This window comes from Solanum lycopersicum, chromosome 1 (assembly GCF_036512215.1).
Source record: "Solanum lycopersicum chromosome 1, SLM_r2.1".
Lineage (NCBI taxonomy): Eukaryota > Viridiplantae > Streptophyta > Magnoliopsida > Solanales > Solanaceae > Solanum > Solanum lycopersicum.
In genome coordinates, this window is record NC_090800.1 from 72,144,549 (window position 1) to 72,161,430 (window position 16,882).

General features: G+C 33.1%; 1 protein-coding gene across 1 annotated transcript; it reads right to left on the reverse strand.

The window, feature by feature from the left end:
- Window positions 1-624: 624 nt before the first annotated feature.
- Window positions 625-10,681, reverse strand: LOC101245581 (serine/threonine-protein kinase PBL27). Its single transcript, XM_004229165.5, has 5 exons — window positions 10,088-10,681; window positions 9,184-9,383; window positions 8,785-8,974; window positions 2,010-2,401; window positions 625-1,799 (listed from the first exon to the last, which is right to left on the reverse strand). Exons 1-5 carry the CDS (start codon window positions 10,212-10,214, stop codon window positions 1,173-1,175), a joined length of 1,536 nt encoding a protein of 511 aa, XP_004229213.1. The 5' UTR covers window positions 10,215-10,681; the 3' UTR covers window positions 625-1,172.
- Between the last annotated feature and the right edge of the window lie 6,201 nt (window positions 10,682-16,882).

The following is a 16,882-nucleotide window of genomic DNA, read 5'->3' on the forward strand; positions in this document are numbered from 1 at the left end:
TTGAGATTTAATAAGTTGAATAAATAATTAATGTTAGTTTGTATTATAAATGGTTAATCACACAAGTCTTGTGTGTTATTTGTTATTTCTTGATAATTGGCTATCCATGTGATAATATAAAATGTGGGCACGCCATTGTCCTTTTTCTTTGATCACTAGTCCTTTGGCTCATCCTTTTATTTCTAGTGCCACATTTTAAAGATAATTAGCCTAATAAGACATTCTTTTTGTGTGTTTTGAACATTTAAAATTTCTTGATCGTCTGTAAAATGTCTTTTAACACTGCATGGAAACATGTTCATCATTTTGCATTGTCAAAATTCTAGTTTGATTAAAACCCCTTTTAGTGTGGTTAAAGTATGTTGATATTGAAACTTGATATGTGCATTTGATTTATGCTACCACACATTTTGGGAAAACTAATGGACTATTTGATGACATTCAATTTGGCTGCTGAGATTTTTGAATTTATAGTTGACAATTAAATTGGTTGAGCATCAACTGGAATGGGCTGCTGTTGGGTCTTGAGTTCATAAATCAGCAGATCAACTTGTAGTTTGAAACCTCTAAGCTGGTCTGGTTATACAAAATATACAACCGTTTATCTCATGAGACATGATATGATTATACTCAAACCCCTTTTCTATAACAGCCAAGACGCAAGACTCGGAAAATCCTTACAGATGGAAACTACAACAGAATACAAGGTGCAACAATGGACATTCGAAACCATATCCACCAAGATCCTTCATACAAAGAACACATAAGAAGAGAAAGTTAGATAGGTTCCCCACTTCTCCTGTACCATAAACTCTACAGTCTACAACAAACCCCATAACACGTAGGATTAACATGTTCCCACAATGCAGCTACCATTTACCCCTCCCCCCACCCCCAACTCTAGTCCCACATTGCACCATCAACCTCATTTCCCTTTCATTTTAACAGTGGTTTCCTTCGACCACAACACCTGAAACATCTAAGTTTACATTGAACAGCAGTGAATAACCTTCAATGAGTAAACACAGAAAGTAGGACAGGACTATTACTTTCAAGCTGAGAATGGAAAACCAAGAACTCAACGATTATGCAATGGCAGTATGTTGTGTTTGCATCATGACGATCAACACCTATATACCTAGAAATCCTTGCAACATATATTGTTGCGTAAATCAATCATTTATCCCATCAAAACTGCTACCCCTTGCATTTGTCTTCTTTTTCTCTCTCCAATTTTCGCCCCATACCTTTGCTTCAGCAACTGCACGTTCCCTGTCTAGATCTCGATTCCTTGGGGTTTCTCTAGTTCTACCTGCACTGACAGGGCTGTTCCTTTGAGAATCAGGACGTTCTGATTCATCCACACCCCATTTACGACCAGATCCACCACTAGTTGCAATTTTCCTCAACTCTATCCCAGTATTGAAATCCCTAGCGGAATCTCTTTTCCTGGAATCAGGAGAATTCCTCTGGATGGAAGGAGAACCATGGTGAGCACTGGTATATTCAGGGCTATCTACTCCATCCACCGAGTGCAGTCTATCCTCTCTGCTCCTTGGAGTGGATGAACCAACACGGTTACTTTGTGCACCAACTGCATTAGGGTCATAAGTTTGAGAGGCTAAATATGTTAAAGCTGTCACAACATCCCCAATTAAAGGTCTAGTAGATGCTTGTTCTTGCAAGCACATTGCTGCCACAGCCAGTGCTTGGTAAAGTCCTCGCATTGGGTAACGACCTTGCAATAGTGGATCTGCCATTTTTGGAAACTTTCTCCGATCCTTGAAAAGTGGTCGAGCCTGCAAACACATTTCTCAATGTATAAAACATAGCATAAGATATACCCTACCTTTAGAAGGTTTAAAAATGAACTAAAGGAAAAACAGATCTTCTGCACATCAAATGTCAAATAAATCTAATGTTACTAGTGTCAAAAATGTCAAAGAAATCTAAGAAATAGAGGACACAAATCATAATGATCAAATACAATAGCAGAGAGGAGGACATACCCAGGCAACAAGATTATGCTCCCCATGACTCCGAGTATTATCAATTGCTTTGCGGCCTGTTATTAGCTCAAGGAAGACAACCCCAAAACTGTACACATCAGATTTCAATGTGAGTTGACCTGTCATTGCATATTCAGGAGCACAGTAACCATATGTGCCCATCACACGTGTAGATACATGAGTCTTGTCACCAACAGGGCCCAGTTTAGCAAGCCCAAAATCTGATAATTTAGGGTGATACCCTTCATCAAGAAGTATGTTGGAAGATTTTAAGTCTCGATATATTACAGGAGGGTTGGCTTTGTCATGCAGATATTCTAAGCCTTTTGCTGCACCAGCTGCAATCTTCATCCTTGTATTCCAGTCCAATGGTTCTTTATCAGGTGGAAGATCTGCATACATACTCCAAAGAGAAGGATTAGGTCCCACTGTGTAATCTGCATTGTTTCTATTACAGAAGTATCAACACAACACAAAACAATCAACATTACAGATCTATTCAGCTCATGGAAACTTTCATTTAATTGTACCAGAATAATGTAGAGAGAAACTAATCAAATGGAGGGATATAAATATAATCGAGCATCGTTACATACATTATGTCATTGCTACACACCATCAAGTGTTGCCGATAAAATGGAAAGGCAAAAAGGGAACTTTTTTTCACTGATGAAGTAAGGCTATGCATAGCTGGCATCAAGAAGACGCAAAGTTGCAAAAGATATGTCAGCTCCAATAACAGTAGGCCTTAAAGCAAAGGGAGCGAATCAAAAGCAAAAGAGGGATATTGAGCCAGGCTCAGAGAGCCAATGAAATCTACAAAAGAACCTACATCATTCTCATGTGATTCGAAAAATGGGAATAACCAACATTTTGTGGAATATTTTTATCAATCAGAAGGGCATGAAATGGGTTATGCCTAGGATAGTTACGCAGACTCTGAAGTTATGGAGCAGTCATGCAAGCATTACCGGGCATAAAGAAAGATAGAAAAACATTCCAGCTTGCATCTGGTGGTCTGTGTGGAAAGAAAGAAATCTCAGATGCTTCCAAAACAAGAGTTATTCCAACCAGAAGATTAAGATGAACTGTTTAGTTTTGTTTCTTATTTGGTGTAAACAGGAGTACATGGTAGATCTAGAATCAGTTACAAATGTTTTAGGGTACTTCTAAATTTTGCTATACGATAAAAGATCTTCCTGCTACTCTCCACAATTGTAATTAGGAACTTAGTGGCAGGTTTTGGAATAGAATACAAGTTGTTACCTTCTCAAAAAAAAAAAGGAGAAAGACCAACAGAGGGAAGTTAGAGCGAAAGGTTGAATTATTGGAGAAGTCTAAGATATCACACTTTCCTTTTGGCTGCAGATTCTGAAGAAAATATTCTTGAATAATGAAGAGTTTACTACTACAACACTATTGGGTTGTTTGGTTGCTGGTTAGAGGACTGCAGATTATCCATGTATTAACTTTATACAATGTTTGGTTCATGTTCACATAAAACATAACATTGTTCATACAATGTTTGGTTCATGTTTACATTTTCTGCAAGACTAATACATGCATAGGTTACAAGGGAATATACCTTTTATTTTATGCAGTATAGAAGATGGCATAACTATTCCTAGCATTACTAATACTTGTGTAACTCTAACCAGCAACCAAACAGCCCCTAAGAGTTTTTTGTTCTTTACAGGTATTATAAGCAAAAAGCAAAAAAATTGTCCCATTTATATACTTACAGGGGATCTATGATAGCTATTAAAGATTCAATAATGCACCATCTAAAGTATCCTTTTTACAGAAAAAGCGGAAAGCAAGTATGCAATTGAACTTGATCTTCGTAAGGAAACCAACTATCTTCAAAAAACCTTCCTTTCTTCTCTCCACATTGTCCACCATATGCAAAAAGGATGATATTCCACGTTTCTTTTAAATGGCGGTGTTCAGGCCAACTTGCATTGCAACTCGACTAGTAAAAATCCTAGTAGAGGAAAAAGCATTAAGTGACCTCATGGTTCTCGATCAATTTTTTTGACTACTAAGCCACACCCTTGATTTTTTTCACCATTGATTTACCTCCTTAAGTTTCCTTCCCTCAAGAAGTTCATTGACATCCCTTGGTAATCCATTTGAGCAACCATTTTTATGTTTAAGCATAACCGCTAACATAAGGGGATAGAAGAGTAATAATATTTTGAAGTTACATTTAGTGTGAAGAGACATTGTGACTCACATTCCCAAATACTCATAGTAGAAGATGATAATACAACAGATTCAAAAGTTACAATAAGGTGAATTAATTGGGACGTAAAGGTCCAGAGGAGCCTTCTGAGGAGGAACCTTTGGGATGGGGAAATAATTGATTCAAGGTCTAATTGAATTGTTTTGATTGAGGAGACTCGTTGTGGAGTTAACCATAATTGATTCAAGGTCTAATTGAATTGTTTTGATTGAGGAGACTCGTTGTGGAGTTAACAATAGGTTAGAGTCTAAAGGATTCAAGTTAAGCAAGACCAAAATAGAGTATTTGGAGTATAAATTCAGTGATGTGACACATGAGGCAGGCATGGAAGTGAGAAGTTGTCCCAGGAGATATATTGGTGCGACATGGATGAAGTTAAGCTTGCATCAAGAGTAATGTTTGACAAAAAAGTATCACCAGAACTTCAAGATAGAGTGATGGTTACCCGACTTTGTTGCATGGTGTGAAGTGCTAGCCAATTAATAAAATGCAAGTGGCAGAAATGAGGATGTTAAGATGGATGCATTGGCATATAGGAGCATAAGGACTAGGAATGAGGATATCTGAAACAATGGGAGTGCCCTTGTTGTGACCAAGATGAAGGAAGAGGAAATGAGATAGTTTGGGCATGTGAAGAAGAGTTGTGTGGAGGTTGTAATGACGAGGTGTGAGAGGTTGGAGATAGTAGGGATGAAGAAAGGCCGAGATAGGCTGATGAAGTATTGGAAAAAGGTGATTACACAAGATATAATGCATCTTCAGATGAGGGTCGAAGGTAAAAGGGTGTGGAGGTTGTAGAGAAGGGTCAAAAGTTAGTTGGTAGTCAAGCATTTTCTTGGCATTAGCCAATTCATGGAGTCTTTGGCTTGGTGGTAGTCTTAGCACCATGCATTTTGAAGTACTAGCCTAATCATGTAGTCTTTTGACTTTTGGTGCCTATTATCATTTGTTGTTTACTATGTTTAGGTGATCGCACCTTGTTGTTGATGTTATGGTTTCATTTGCTTCACTTGAGCAAAAGGTGTTTCAAAAACAGATTCTCTACCCCAAAGAGGTACAAGTGGTGTGCTTGCACTCTACTCTCCCAAGATCCCACTTTGTGGAATTTCACTAGGTATGTTGTGGTTGAAGGTCTAATTGAATTACTTCACTAGTAAAGTACATCACATGCTAGACAAGATTTATGGAGGTGGGACAGAGGGAGGGGACAAGAGATGACGTGTTTTCAATAAAATTCACGTTATCATAAGCTCTTCTTAAGGGGGTAGTAGAATTTTCCACATTTGTGCAGTTAGATTCACATGACACCATATAAAATGTGTCGTTTCATTTGGTTGGTAGCAAAGAAAACAATATTGACAATTGAGAATTTGAGGAAAAAGTAAACTATACATGTGTGCTTCATGTGCAAATCTCTAAGTGAAGATGCGGAACACCTCCGTTTACATTATCCATTGCAACTTGCTTGTGGTGTGAAATCTTGAGATGGTCTGGGATGATTTGGCAATGCCCTTCACTATGAAGGAAGCATTCTCCAACCAAGAACCTAGAAGGACGAAAGGTTGAAAATCCTAGGTTGTTGCACTACTAGCACTAACATGGATTCCGTGGGAGGAAAAAAAAGAGAGAGACTTCAAGTTGGCATGGACACCACCGTCATTAAAAAAAGAGATGGCATCTCATTCATAGTTTCTTTTCGGTACACCCATGAGGTGCTAGTTTGTTTAGAAGATTGAGTGTCGTAGATAGACAATCAATTTTTGCAGTATATTCTATACTTTTTAGGTAATTGCTTGGTATACCAGAGATTTTTCATATTAATAGAACTGTTTACTTATGACGTAAAAAAATGCAAAGGTAAAGCATATCACCCAGACACTGTCACAAGTATATTGGTGCATGGAGTATTTTTTATTCCCCAATATCAATGTGATTAAATTAATTTTTGTGCAGCTATCACTATTGCTTGATATATCTAGGACAGTGACCAAGACTTGCCTGTTTGCTTACCTTAAGTTTAGGACTATAGAATTTGTGACATTATGAATTAAAAAGACATTGAATATTCAGATACATACACTAAATGTTGAAACAAAAACAGTTTGATACATTATACATTGGCTCGTCTGTACGTAAGTGGAAAACGGCAAATTTGGAAAAGAACCTAGCCGGAAACCACATTCTTCCTCTCCCTTCCCTGGTTTAAGAGAACTCAAATGATGATCTTTTTCACTCAATTCTCTTGATAAGTGCACTGGAAAGACATCAATCTTCAAAAGAGAAATTCTATTATGTGGCTATATCAGATTTCAGCACCAAATATTTGAAAAATCTCTACACAGCCTCCCACTGGTAAGAGGGATATTTCCTATTCCTGTTTGCTTAGATCGACAACAAGGAGAGGAGAAATGAACTAAAGGAAGTCAAGTCTTGTATCCTAGACATGCTAAATGCACACATTCATGTAAATTATGCAAAGAACTTAAGTCTGGGAACTTCAGAGAATAAGACATGCTATTTCTATTCAAGTTACTTACAACTCCCAAATAACTTTCCCAATGCTAACCCCCAACCTTCACTAACCATGACATGTTAGGTGGTCTATTTTTAACTATACATATATTTGGAAAATTATCGGTTAATTTTTTTATAGAGAGAAATTTACATCAGACACATTTAGAGGGTGTTTGGATTGACTTAAAAGTTTGTCAGACCTACTTTTAAGACAATTTTTGACTTCTTGATGTGTTTTTGACAAATATAAATATAAGGAGTGTTAAAGACTTGCACGTGGCAGTAGGCTGCCGTCATATGGCAAAGGGTTTGCTGAATATTTGCATGATTCCTTGGCTCTCTCACTGTCTCCTAAACCAACAACATTGGTGAGATAATTTTGCACGCTTTCTTTGGGTTCCCAAGTGAAATTTCCAGCACCGGTAGCAGACGCATTATCAAGCACGAGTACCAAAATGTTACAGCAGAATAGTGATATCATTCACTTGAACGGTCCCACATTAAAGCTGGAAAATGGGGGCCAAAGGTCGTTTAGGTCTCTTAACAGTTAGATCTTATATGAATCTACTTATGTAAATTCAATTTTTCAAATGGTTAACAGGACACCAGTTATCAAAATTTAACTTCTTTAAAAAATAATATATAATTTATCAATCTCCAACAATAACACCTACTAACCACACAACAGTGAAAAGAACATGGAATTCACTGTGTATAGGATGATTTAGAGCAAATAAGTTCAGAAATATAATACCCTTCAATGTGAGGGCAATGTTAACTGAAACAACTATATGCAACAGAAAATTGCTGAATACAATTACAATGATGAATACTATGCTGGTGCCAGTCATTATCATGCTAATGCTTGTTCATATAGCAGGCAGATGCCAAATAAATTTCTATGTTTATTTCATTAACTTGCATTATAAATTTCTTCTCCAGCAAGAACAACTCTTCAACCAAAGGAAATATTCCTTTTCCACAGTAAAGACTAATCACTGCTTGTAGATGTTCAAACGACATACATTTATTGATAATCACTTATGCAGTGTCTTGCACAGATTATTTTAGTAACCAACCATAATCGAACGTTCGTACAATAGCCAACTCTTGTTGAGACGGCATCGGTAATTCATGTAATACTCTAATGTTGCTCAAATTAGATTGCAATATCTACCATATTTCTGTGTAAATTATTCCACTGTCACCAGCTTTATCCATATTAAAACCTCTTCATTGGAATGTTCACAAATAAATAGAAGACCCAAGTGAGGTGCCACAAAACCAAGGGTATCAAAAGGAATGGTAAAATAAAACAAAAAAAAAAGCACCAATGTAACACAAATTGGCAAGCACCGTCTCATCTAATTTCTTATGTTGTAGAATGTTGCAGTTGTTTTGATTTGGTCAGTTAATCTTGAGAAGCCCAATTGGTATGTTCAGACCATGCTTAGTCCATTCATCATTTAGCTAAGTTAGAACTTGGAAGTAGTGTTACTAAAAAGCTATATTCAGATGTAAGACTTTCATAAGCGCTCTGTATATGAACTGTAATAGTCTAACCCATTCCAAGGCATCATGTATTCATTTGAACCCCCCTCTCTTTAAACATTTCTATAGGGAGAAGAGGAGCCTTGGTGAACAGTAAGAGCTATCTCACAGGTTAAAGCCGTGGAAACAAACTCTTGCAGAATACAAGGTAAGGCTGCATATAATAGACGCAATGTGGTCCAACCCTTTCCCCAACCCCACGAATAGAGGGTCTTCAGTACTGTGAGTCCCACATCAGTGAGATGAGAAGAATTGGGACTCTCTATATTGTCTTGGGAAATCCCCCCTTCATCAGCTAGCTTTGGGGTTGAGTTAGGCCCCAGGTCTATTTAACAAGTACATTTGGCTACACTTTTCTTATAGGGAAAAAGGGCAAGATTCTAGTGCATAAATAGCTATTCATGATGAACCAAATTATAATTGCATTGTGCAAATCACTATATAAATTGCCATAAATGTACTAACCATGTAAATGATCCTCTAAAGAACCCAATGGCATAAACTCGTAAACAAGGAGGCGTTGGTCCCCATCTGCACAATAACCAATCAGATTTACAAGATTTGGATGATGTAGTAGGCTAAGCATCAGAACCTCCACCAGGAACTCCCTATTCCCTTGAAGACCATTGCGATCAAGCTGTTTAACAGCAACCACCTGCAAAGAGACCGTTCCGACGCAACCAAGAGTGAAATTGTAAATCGGTGTCCAATTGAATATTCTAACATTTAACATTCTCTTTCCTAAGCTAACATATTTCTCTCTAAATAGTAATCCTATTCTAACATTTGCTAGACCTTTGCTAAAAGTTGGCTTACGATTTGCTTCTGCACTACAGAATCACATTGTTATATAAAAACACCTACCTGTCCGGTGCTTTCCAGCCGACCCTTATAAACACGCCCAAATCCACCTTCACCAAGCAAAGACTCAGGCCTAAAGTTCTTTGTTGCAGCAGCAAGCTCACGAAATGTGAATGTCTGCGCAGCAATATGTGCTGTTGGTCCATCTTTTGCAATGGCTGGATCTTTCTTAGGATCATGACTTCCACGAGACTTTGATTTATCTGTATATAAGAAACAAACATTAAGCCAATACCAATAAAGAAGAAAAATAAACAAGTCATTTCGTAGCATTCTTATTGACACATAATCTTCATTGTTGATAAGAGATGGACCATAAAAAATTTGACATACCGTGGTTTAAGATTGAACTTCTCCTCCCAATTAGCAATCCAAGAGTTCTCCAAGTTAAAATTGTGTGTGAAGTTAACACAAGTTTCATCTACTCGAAAGCCCTCTCCCCCACCCCACCACCCACCCACAACCACAACATACCAAGTATAATCACACAAGTGAAGTCAAGTCTAGGGATGGTAGGATCTACACAGACCTTACCCCTTCCTTTGTTAAGGTAGAAAGGCGGTTCCGATAGACCCTAAAAAGGAAGCAAAAATGTCTACTTTTGCAGTCAAAATGTGTCAATTAGAGTCCATTTTTCATAGTTTACAATATTTCTGACTAATTCAAACAATTTAATAGGGGAAACAAATTTTTAAACAATTAGAACAAGTGACAGATCTACATCAGCATTACTGAAACAATAAACAAGAAAGAAACATATAAAAAGAACCAAATTCATTTCATGAAGAATCAACCAAATCTACAACAACCCATTAGCTAAAACACCACAAAAAACTCAGATCAAGTCTATAACAGAGAGCCCACACTCAATTCAACATAACCAAAGCAAAAAAAATAGAGTTCACACCTGAATTAACTTTAGTTAAATGGATAGATTGAGCAGCAGAAGAAGCATCCTTGAAAGACTCTTTTTTTACCTCATCTTTTCCAGTTTCCTTGTTTGATGATCCAAAGCAAGGAAAACACCCACCCATATCAAATCTACAGAAATCAAACAAAACCCACTTCACAAAATTCTATATACAATCAAACTTTCTACTACTTGTTGTTATCTTCACCATTTCACTAGAATTTTCCAATAGATATTCTTCATCCATGAGCCACTCATTAGTGACCCAAATGAGAACTTAACAACAACAAAGATCAACACCTTCCAACTTCAGACAAAGTAGATCAACAAATCCAAGAAAATTGAAGCTTAAAGAAAAGCTGAACCAAAGGCAAAATCTTTGGCTTTATTATTTTATAAATAAAATAATATAAATTGGATTTTATGGTGATATATATATATATAAGGAAATAAAATAAAATAAATTTATTGTTGATACAGTAAAAAAAATAAAAATTGATTAGGTGAATCTTTATCTTGTTTAAAAATGATCTTCTATGGGCATAACTAGGATAATGGAGGAAATTTAGGGGCAAAAGTGAATTATAAATTACTTATTTTATATTTTATACATATAACTATAGAGTTAATTGCTTTTGTTAGGTAAGAAAAAGTTGACGTAACTTTTGGAAATACTTGTTTTAATATTTGTTATTTTTGTCTTTGTTGTGGTTGTATTTACTATATTTTCTTTCCTCTTATATATATAAAAAAAAAAGCTTCATACATTTTTTTCTTAAACAAATACTTCATACGTCTCATATTAGTTGATCATTATATTAATATAATTTTTTATATTAGTTGTTCACTTTATTAAATTAAAAAATATTAATTAATTTTTTTCTATATTATTTTTGTAAATAATATTTTTTTTAAAGTATTCACCTTTGTTTATAAAATTTCCAAAAAGTTTTTCAAGGAATGAATTAGTAAAATTATCTTTTTATGTATAATTTCTTGAGCGTTGCACAAGATAAAAAGTGATTAACCAATATATTACTGGACGGAAGGAGTATTTAAATGGAGTAATAAAGAACTAAATGAGCTATGATTTTTTTTTAAAAAAAAGATAATTTAAGTTTTCTAGTGTTGTTATCTTAAATTTGTTCACAAGGGCATTAATACCACTTTTATTACCTTATTTATCAAATAATATTCTTAATCATTTAAAATTAGTAAATTTCATTCTTTGTTTTATTATTTTTTTAAAATATCACTATTATTATATTTATGGTATAAAAATATCCTTCATCTAGTTAAATTGTTAAAAAATATTATTTATCAAACGATTGCTTTAAAAACTATGGTCAATTTTACTCTTGAACAATTCAAAATACGATAATTTGCCTTTGCTGTTCTAATTTTTTTTAAAATTTTTTTGGAAGGGGGTGGTAATGTGTGAAAAATGCACTTCTGATTTTAACAAAATAAAAATGATTTACATAATTTTTTTCTTCCTCTTCCTTTTATAGTAGGTATGAATTTATGTTTCTAAATATGATATCACAAAAGCTTTTTTTTACATAAATATTTTAAAACTATTTTATTACATAAATAATAATGGATTCATTTTACTAATTCTAAGAATAATATGGTAAAAAGTATCAAATTCAAATATACCTTGATACATTATATTAATTCTTATAACTTTTAATCGAGTTTCAGCGTTAATAAAATAATATTAAAAAAAATAATAGAATAATATAAATAATGTAAATAACTAAATTTTATATAAAATATTAAATTGACATTATATAAAAAGTTACCATTTAAAATAGTCAAGCTAATCTCGTAATTTCCGATATAAATTTTTACTCTAGTATTTACAATTAAGTGCACATGTTCCAAAATCTAATTGGAGGACAATACTGCCCTATTTTAAATAATTGAAGGGCGATTTATTTTTCTTTATTTTGGAGTATCCGTTTACCAGAAAGATATTTTTAAACTAATAGTAGTTTGCGAAAATTTTGAGCCAAAAATATAGCAGCGAATATATTTTTAATCAAAACATAATAAAGAACAAAACTGATTCATTTTAAATTGGTTAAAAATATATTTAACCTTTTTCCTTCATTATTAACAATATTTCTTTTACTCTTATTTCTTTCATTTTCTTTTGCTTTTTCATCATTTTCTCCGCCATATCATCAACTTCATATCTATAGTCACCATTACAATTATCTTAAAAAATTTATTTTCTATTTAAATAAAATTAAAATCAGATCATAACTTTAGCTTGAGAGTAGATAAGTGAAAAAATTATTAACAACTTCTAACATCAGACTTTGACGAAGTAATAAATTATTGATTAAATTATAGTGTGAGAAAAATGGGTGGGGGTGGGGGTGGGGGATAACCTCTACAATTTTTATCTTATATATCAAGATTGAAATAAAAAAAGACGTTACCTCAACTCTTACCTTATAATATGTAGATTATAAATATGTAGATGATGAGTAAAGGTTACAAATTTTAATAATATCAAAATAGAAAATTTCCAATGAAATGGCCATTCGACATTCACTTTAACAAAAAAAATTAGTATTAAATATTAATAAGAGCGAATGGACTGATATGAGTTCACCATAATTTAGAAAAATAAAATATAAAATAAAGAGAAATATATTATTTTATTTACATACTTAAACAAGAAATCAAGATAAATAAAATTATAATAAGTAGTTAAATAATAATTATAATAAATTTCAAACTAAAAAAAGAAAGATAACTAGACTGGAAAAGATGAATAACCAGAAATAATGACTTATGAACAAGAAATAGAGATTGTTGATAACAAAAGAAGAGAAAAACAAAAAAAGGAAATAAAATAGAAAAAACATAAATGAATAATTTTTTTAAAAGCCTTTTTTTTTTAACGAAATAAATATATGAAAAATACGACTGACTCCTCAATTTGGATAATTAAGTTTTACTTGCGCTTGTTTGCAAGTTGGTATAATTATTGGAAAATTGTATATAATAGCAAACTAATAACCTAAAATAAATAGAGTAGGTAGAGTTTAATTTAATTGTACTCCATAGCAAATGTTTGTAAAAAATTGTCAGACGCCTCTCTGCCAATATCTCGCTCGCCACTCTCCTTCAATCTCTCGCTCGCTTCCATGCACACTTTTTATACAAACACAAATGTATAAAAATTGTTTCTAATTGTATAAATTTCAGAGAAAATTGTATAAATACATATATTTTTGTTCCCCTCTCTCCCCTCTTCCAGATCTCGCTCGCCACTCTCCCAAATCTCGCTCGCCACCCTCGCCTTTCTCACTTATACAAATAGAAGCGAAATGTATAAATTGCGTTTTTGTTTGTATAAAGCGTGAGAAAATTGTATATACACATGCAAGTATATATATTTTCGTCCTATACACTTATAATTATACAATAAAAATACTCCCCTGCCCAGTTTGTTTTGCCTTTCTCTCTTTCTCGTATCTAATTCCCTCTTTTTCATTTTATACAATTCGATTCAATTGTATATTCCTTGTCAAGTCTCTTTTGTCTTTCTCTCTTTCTCATTTTATACTAATTCAAATAGTATATAATCGTTCTATACACTTATAATAATACAATTCGTTTTATACACTTCGTTTTTATACAGTTGTCTGTCCAAATATCTTTCTCTTTCTTGTTTTATACAATTCGCTTCAACTCTATATGTATAGCGAATTATACATTTTCTATCTTTCCTATCGAGCGCAATATGCAAACTTTGCTATAGCATACAAATATGAATTTTTTATTTGCTATATGTGAAAGTTGCTCATAATTATTTGTGGCTTATGAGTTGGTTTAAGTTGACACATGTAACGCTTGTTCGATTTTTTTGAGTTTTTTTTTTTAAAAATTATGTCTATAACTTTTGATGGTTTATTTAATGTTACATAATTTGGGGGTATGAGTGACATGAATTTTGATGAGCTCGAGTGCATTTTGAAACACTTAAAAATCAAAACTAGTAATTTAAGAGATGGTAATTTATCGAGATCGAATATTTTATTAAATGGATTCATATTCATGATTTAATGTTTTTTTTTTTTTTTTACAAATTTATATGATGAGTTTCTATTTGTATGTATGTTTGATTTGTAACCCATAGTGTTTATGAGTTGCTGAGATCAATCTCTATCGTGACATAAAAATTGGGAAATGATGACACCTATTCCATCCATCAATTTATAAGATAAACAAAATATATAAAAGCATAATGAATTATCAAATACACAAATATAATACTTAAAATAAAAATAAGAAATAATTTAACATTTTTTTAATAAAAAACATAGATGAAAATGCATAAATAGATAAGGCTCCCCTAAAGTAGGTTTCACTAGTACAATCCTCTATAAATCTAAAAATACAGTCTTAAACTTTATAATATTAAAAAAAATTAATAAAACAACATAGCGTGACGATCCTTTTGATCGTTATGAACAAACTATTTGTAAAAAAAATTGGATGAAAAAACTTTCGAGTTGAATAATTAAAAATTTAGGATAAACTTTACTGAATAGTTAAATCTATTTTTAATTATATAATACCTTATAAATTATAAAATGATTGTATATATAAGTCTTCATACAGAGTCTGAACGAACAAACGTGTATTTATGATTGTTTACGATGGTAAAGTATGTGATTGTGATGTTGAACTTATGATCGTTGCTAAGTGTTATTCGAGGGGTGGTTATTTGTGGGTAATTAAAATTGTATGAGAAGAATCATTTGGAGTAGGTGATGGTGGTTTTGTTTCCTTGTTTATGTTATAGGCTCACTAGTAGAAATAAGCTATTTTTCTATTACAATTGTCGACTATAAATGTGCAATTAATATATTAGATATTTTTTCGAATACTGTAATTTGCGAATTAAAATTTATATTTTTCTAAATTTTCATAATGTTACTCGATTATGATTTTGATTACTGAAGTGTAAATTTTTGTCAAATAAAATCAAAAAAATAGTTGACCAGTTACCGATTGTAGTAGTTGGAATGATATTTTAAAATATTACAATAGTTTTTAGTTTAAAATTAATTTTATTTTCCGGCTACTATAATCAATATTTTTAAAAATACTAACTCTTATATTTGAAAAAAAAAACTCTTTTATTAAATCAATATTGAGCTTAGGGGTGTGCACCGTTCAAGTTAATCGAAAAACAAAATCAAATCAAACCAAAATTTTATTTGGATCGGTTTTTGTTTTTTTTCGGATTGATTTTGGATTTGTAAATTACTTTGTTTGGTTTTTTGGTTTGATTTCAAATTAAAAAAATTAAAAAACAAAAAACCGAGTTATATATACACTCACACACAAGTTTAGAATTAAGTTGGAGTTAACCACCTTTTTTTCTTTTTGGTTATTGCCTTTCACAATGATTACATTTATATTTTATGCTTCGACATCTATAATAGGTATACTTACAAGTATTGTGTTTTAAGTGTTTCTTATAATTTATTAGAAAGTATATTTAAGGGAGTTATTGAGAAATAGCTAAGTGAGTGTGAGTGTTAGCAGAAAGTGTGTTGGAGGAAGTTGTTAGAAGTTAGTTATAACAGAATTAGTTAGCACAAATTAGTTACAACAGAATTAGTTAGCACATTTTTTCTACTGATGTACACTTTTATATATAGAAGTCACCTGCTTCATTGTATTCAATAATTCAGTATTAAGAAATATACTCTTCTTTTCAAGTCTAAACCTTCTTGTCTGCACAATCATCCATGGATGTATAACTTCCATGGATCTTACTACATAGTTACAAACATGTTATGGTATCAGAGCAGCGAAACTGGAACAATTTGCTGCAAGTAAATCGAAATTGAAGCTTCAGTCATGGGAGATTTAACAGTAGCCACGTTAGAGCACAATCATCCACTCTATCTTCAAGCTTCAGATACGCCAGGTGCAGCTCTAATTGCGACAAAACTTACAGGTCCAGAAAATTATGGCCTATGGAGTAGATCGCTAAGGTTGGCATTGTTGGTGAAAAACAAGCTTGGTTTTGTGGACGGAACTTGCTTAAAAAGTGCTTTCAAAGGTGATTTAGCTACTCAATGGGAGAGATGTAATGCTCTGGTGCTTTCATGGATTAGTAGTACTGTAGCACCAGAACTAATTACAACAATTGTGTATGCTTCGAATGCTAAACGTGTATGGGATGATTTCAAGGAGAGATTTGATAAATCTAATCTCACAAGAGTGTATCAATTGTGGGCAGATGTATCTTCTATAAAACAAGGTACTGATTCTGTCACAATTTATTATTCGAAATTAAGAGATCTATGGGACGAATTGGATGTCTTAGTACCAGCTCCTTTGTGTAATTGTGATGTAGCTAAGCCCTACATTGAACACTTAAGTCAGTAGAGATTGCTAATGTTTCTCATGGGCTTGAATGAGTCGTACAGTCATGTGAGTAGTGACATTCTACTTAAACCAGTTGTTCCTACTGTTAATCAAGCGTATGCTACAGTAATACAAGAGGAGAGCCAGAGGTTACTAGGAGTGATAGACATCAACAGGGATCCTCTTACTATGCTGATTAATAGAAGACAAGGATTTAGAGGAAAGAAGTTGCTGGATATTGCTTGTGAACACTGTGGTTACAAAAATCACTTATCCAAGGATTGCTATAGACTCATAGGTTATCCTGCAGATTTCAAGAGTAAAAGAAAACAAGGATTACATCCTTCTCCTGGAGGCAACAACAATGGTTATAGATCAAATAAT

Bases quoted from the DNA above. Each gene is read 5' to 3' on its own strand.
- LOC101245581 (XM_004229165.5), bottom strand. From the start codon at position 10,214: ATGGGTGGGTGTTTTCCTTGCTTTGGATCATCAAACAAGGAAACTGGA. The intron at 9,384-10,087 runs GTGTGAACTCTA...TCTTATATACAG, and splicing joins TTTAACTAAAGTTAATTCAG to ATAAATCAAAGTCTCGTGGA. The intron at 1,800-2,009 runs GTATGTCCTCCT...ATGTGTTTGCAG, and splicing joins AGCATAATCTTGTTGCCTGG to GCTCGACCACTTTTCAAGGA.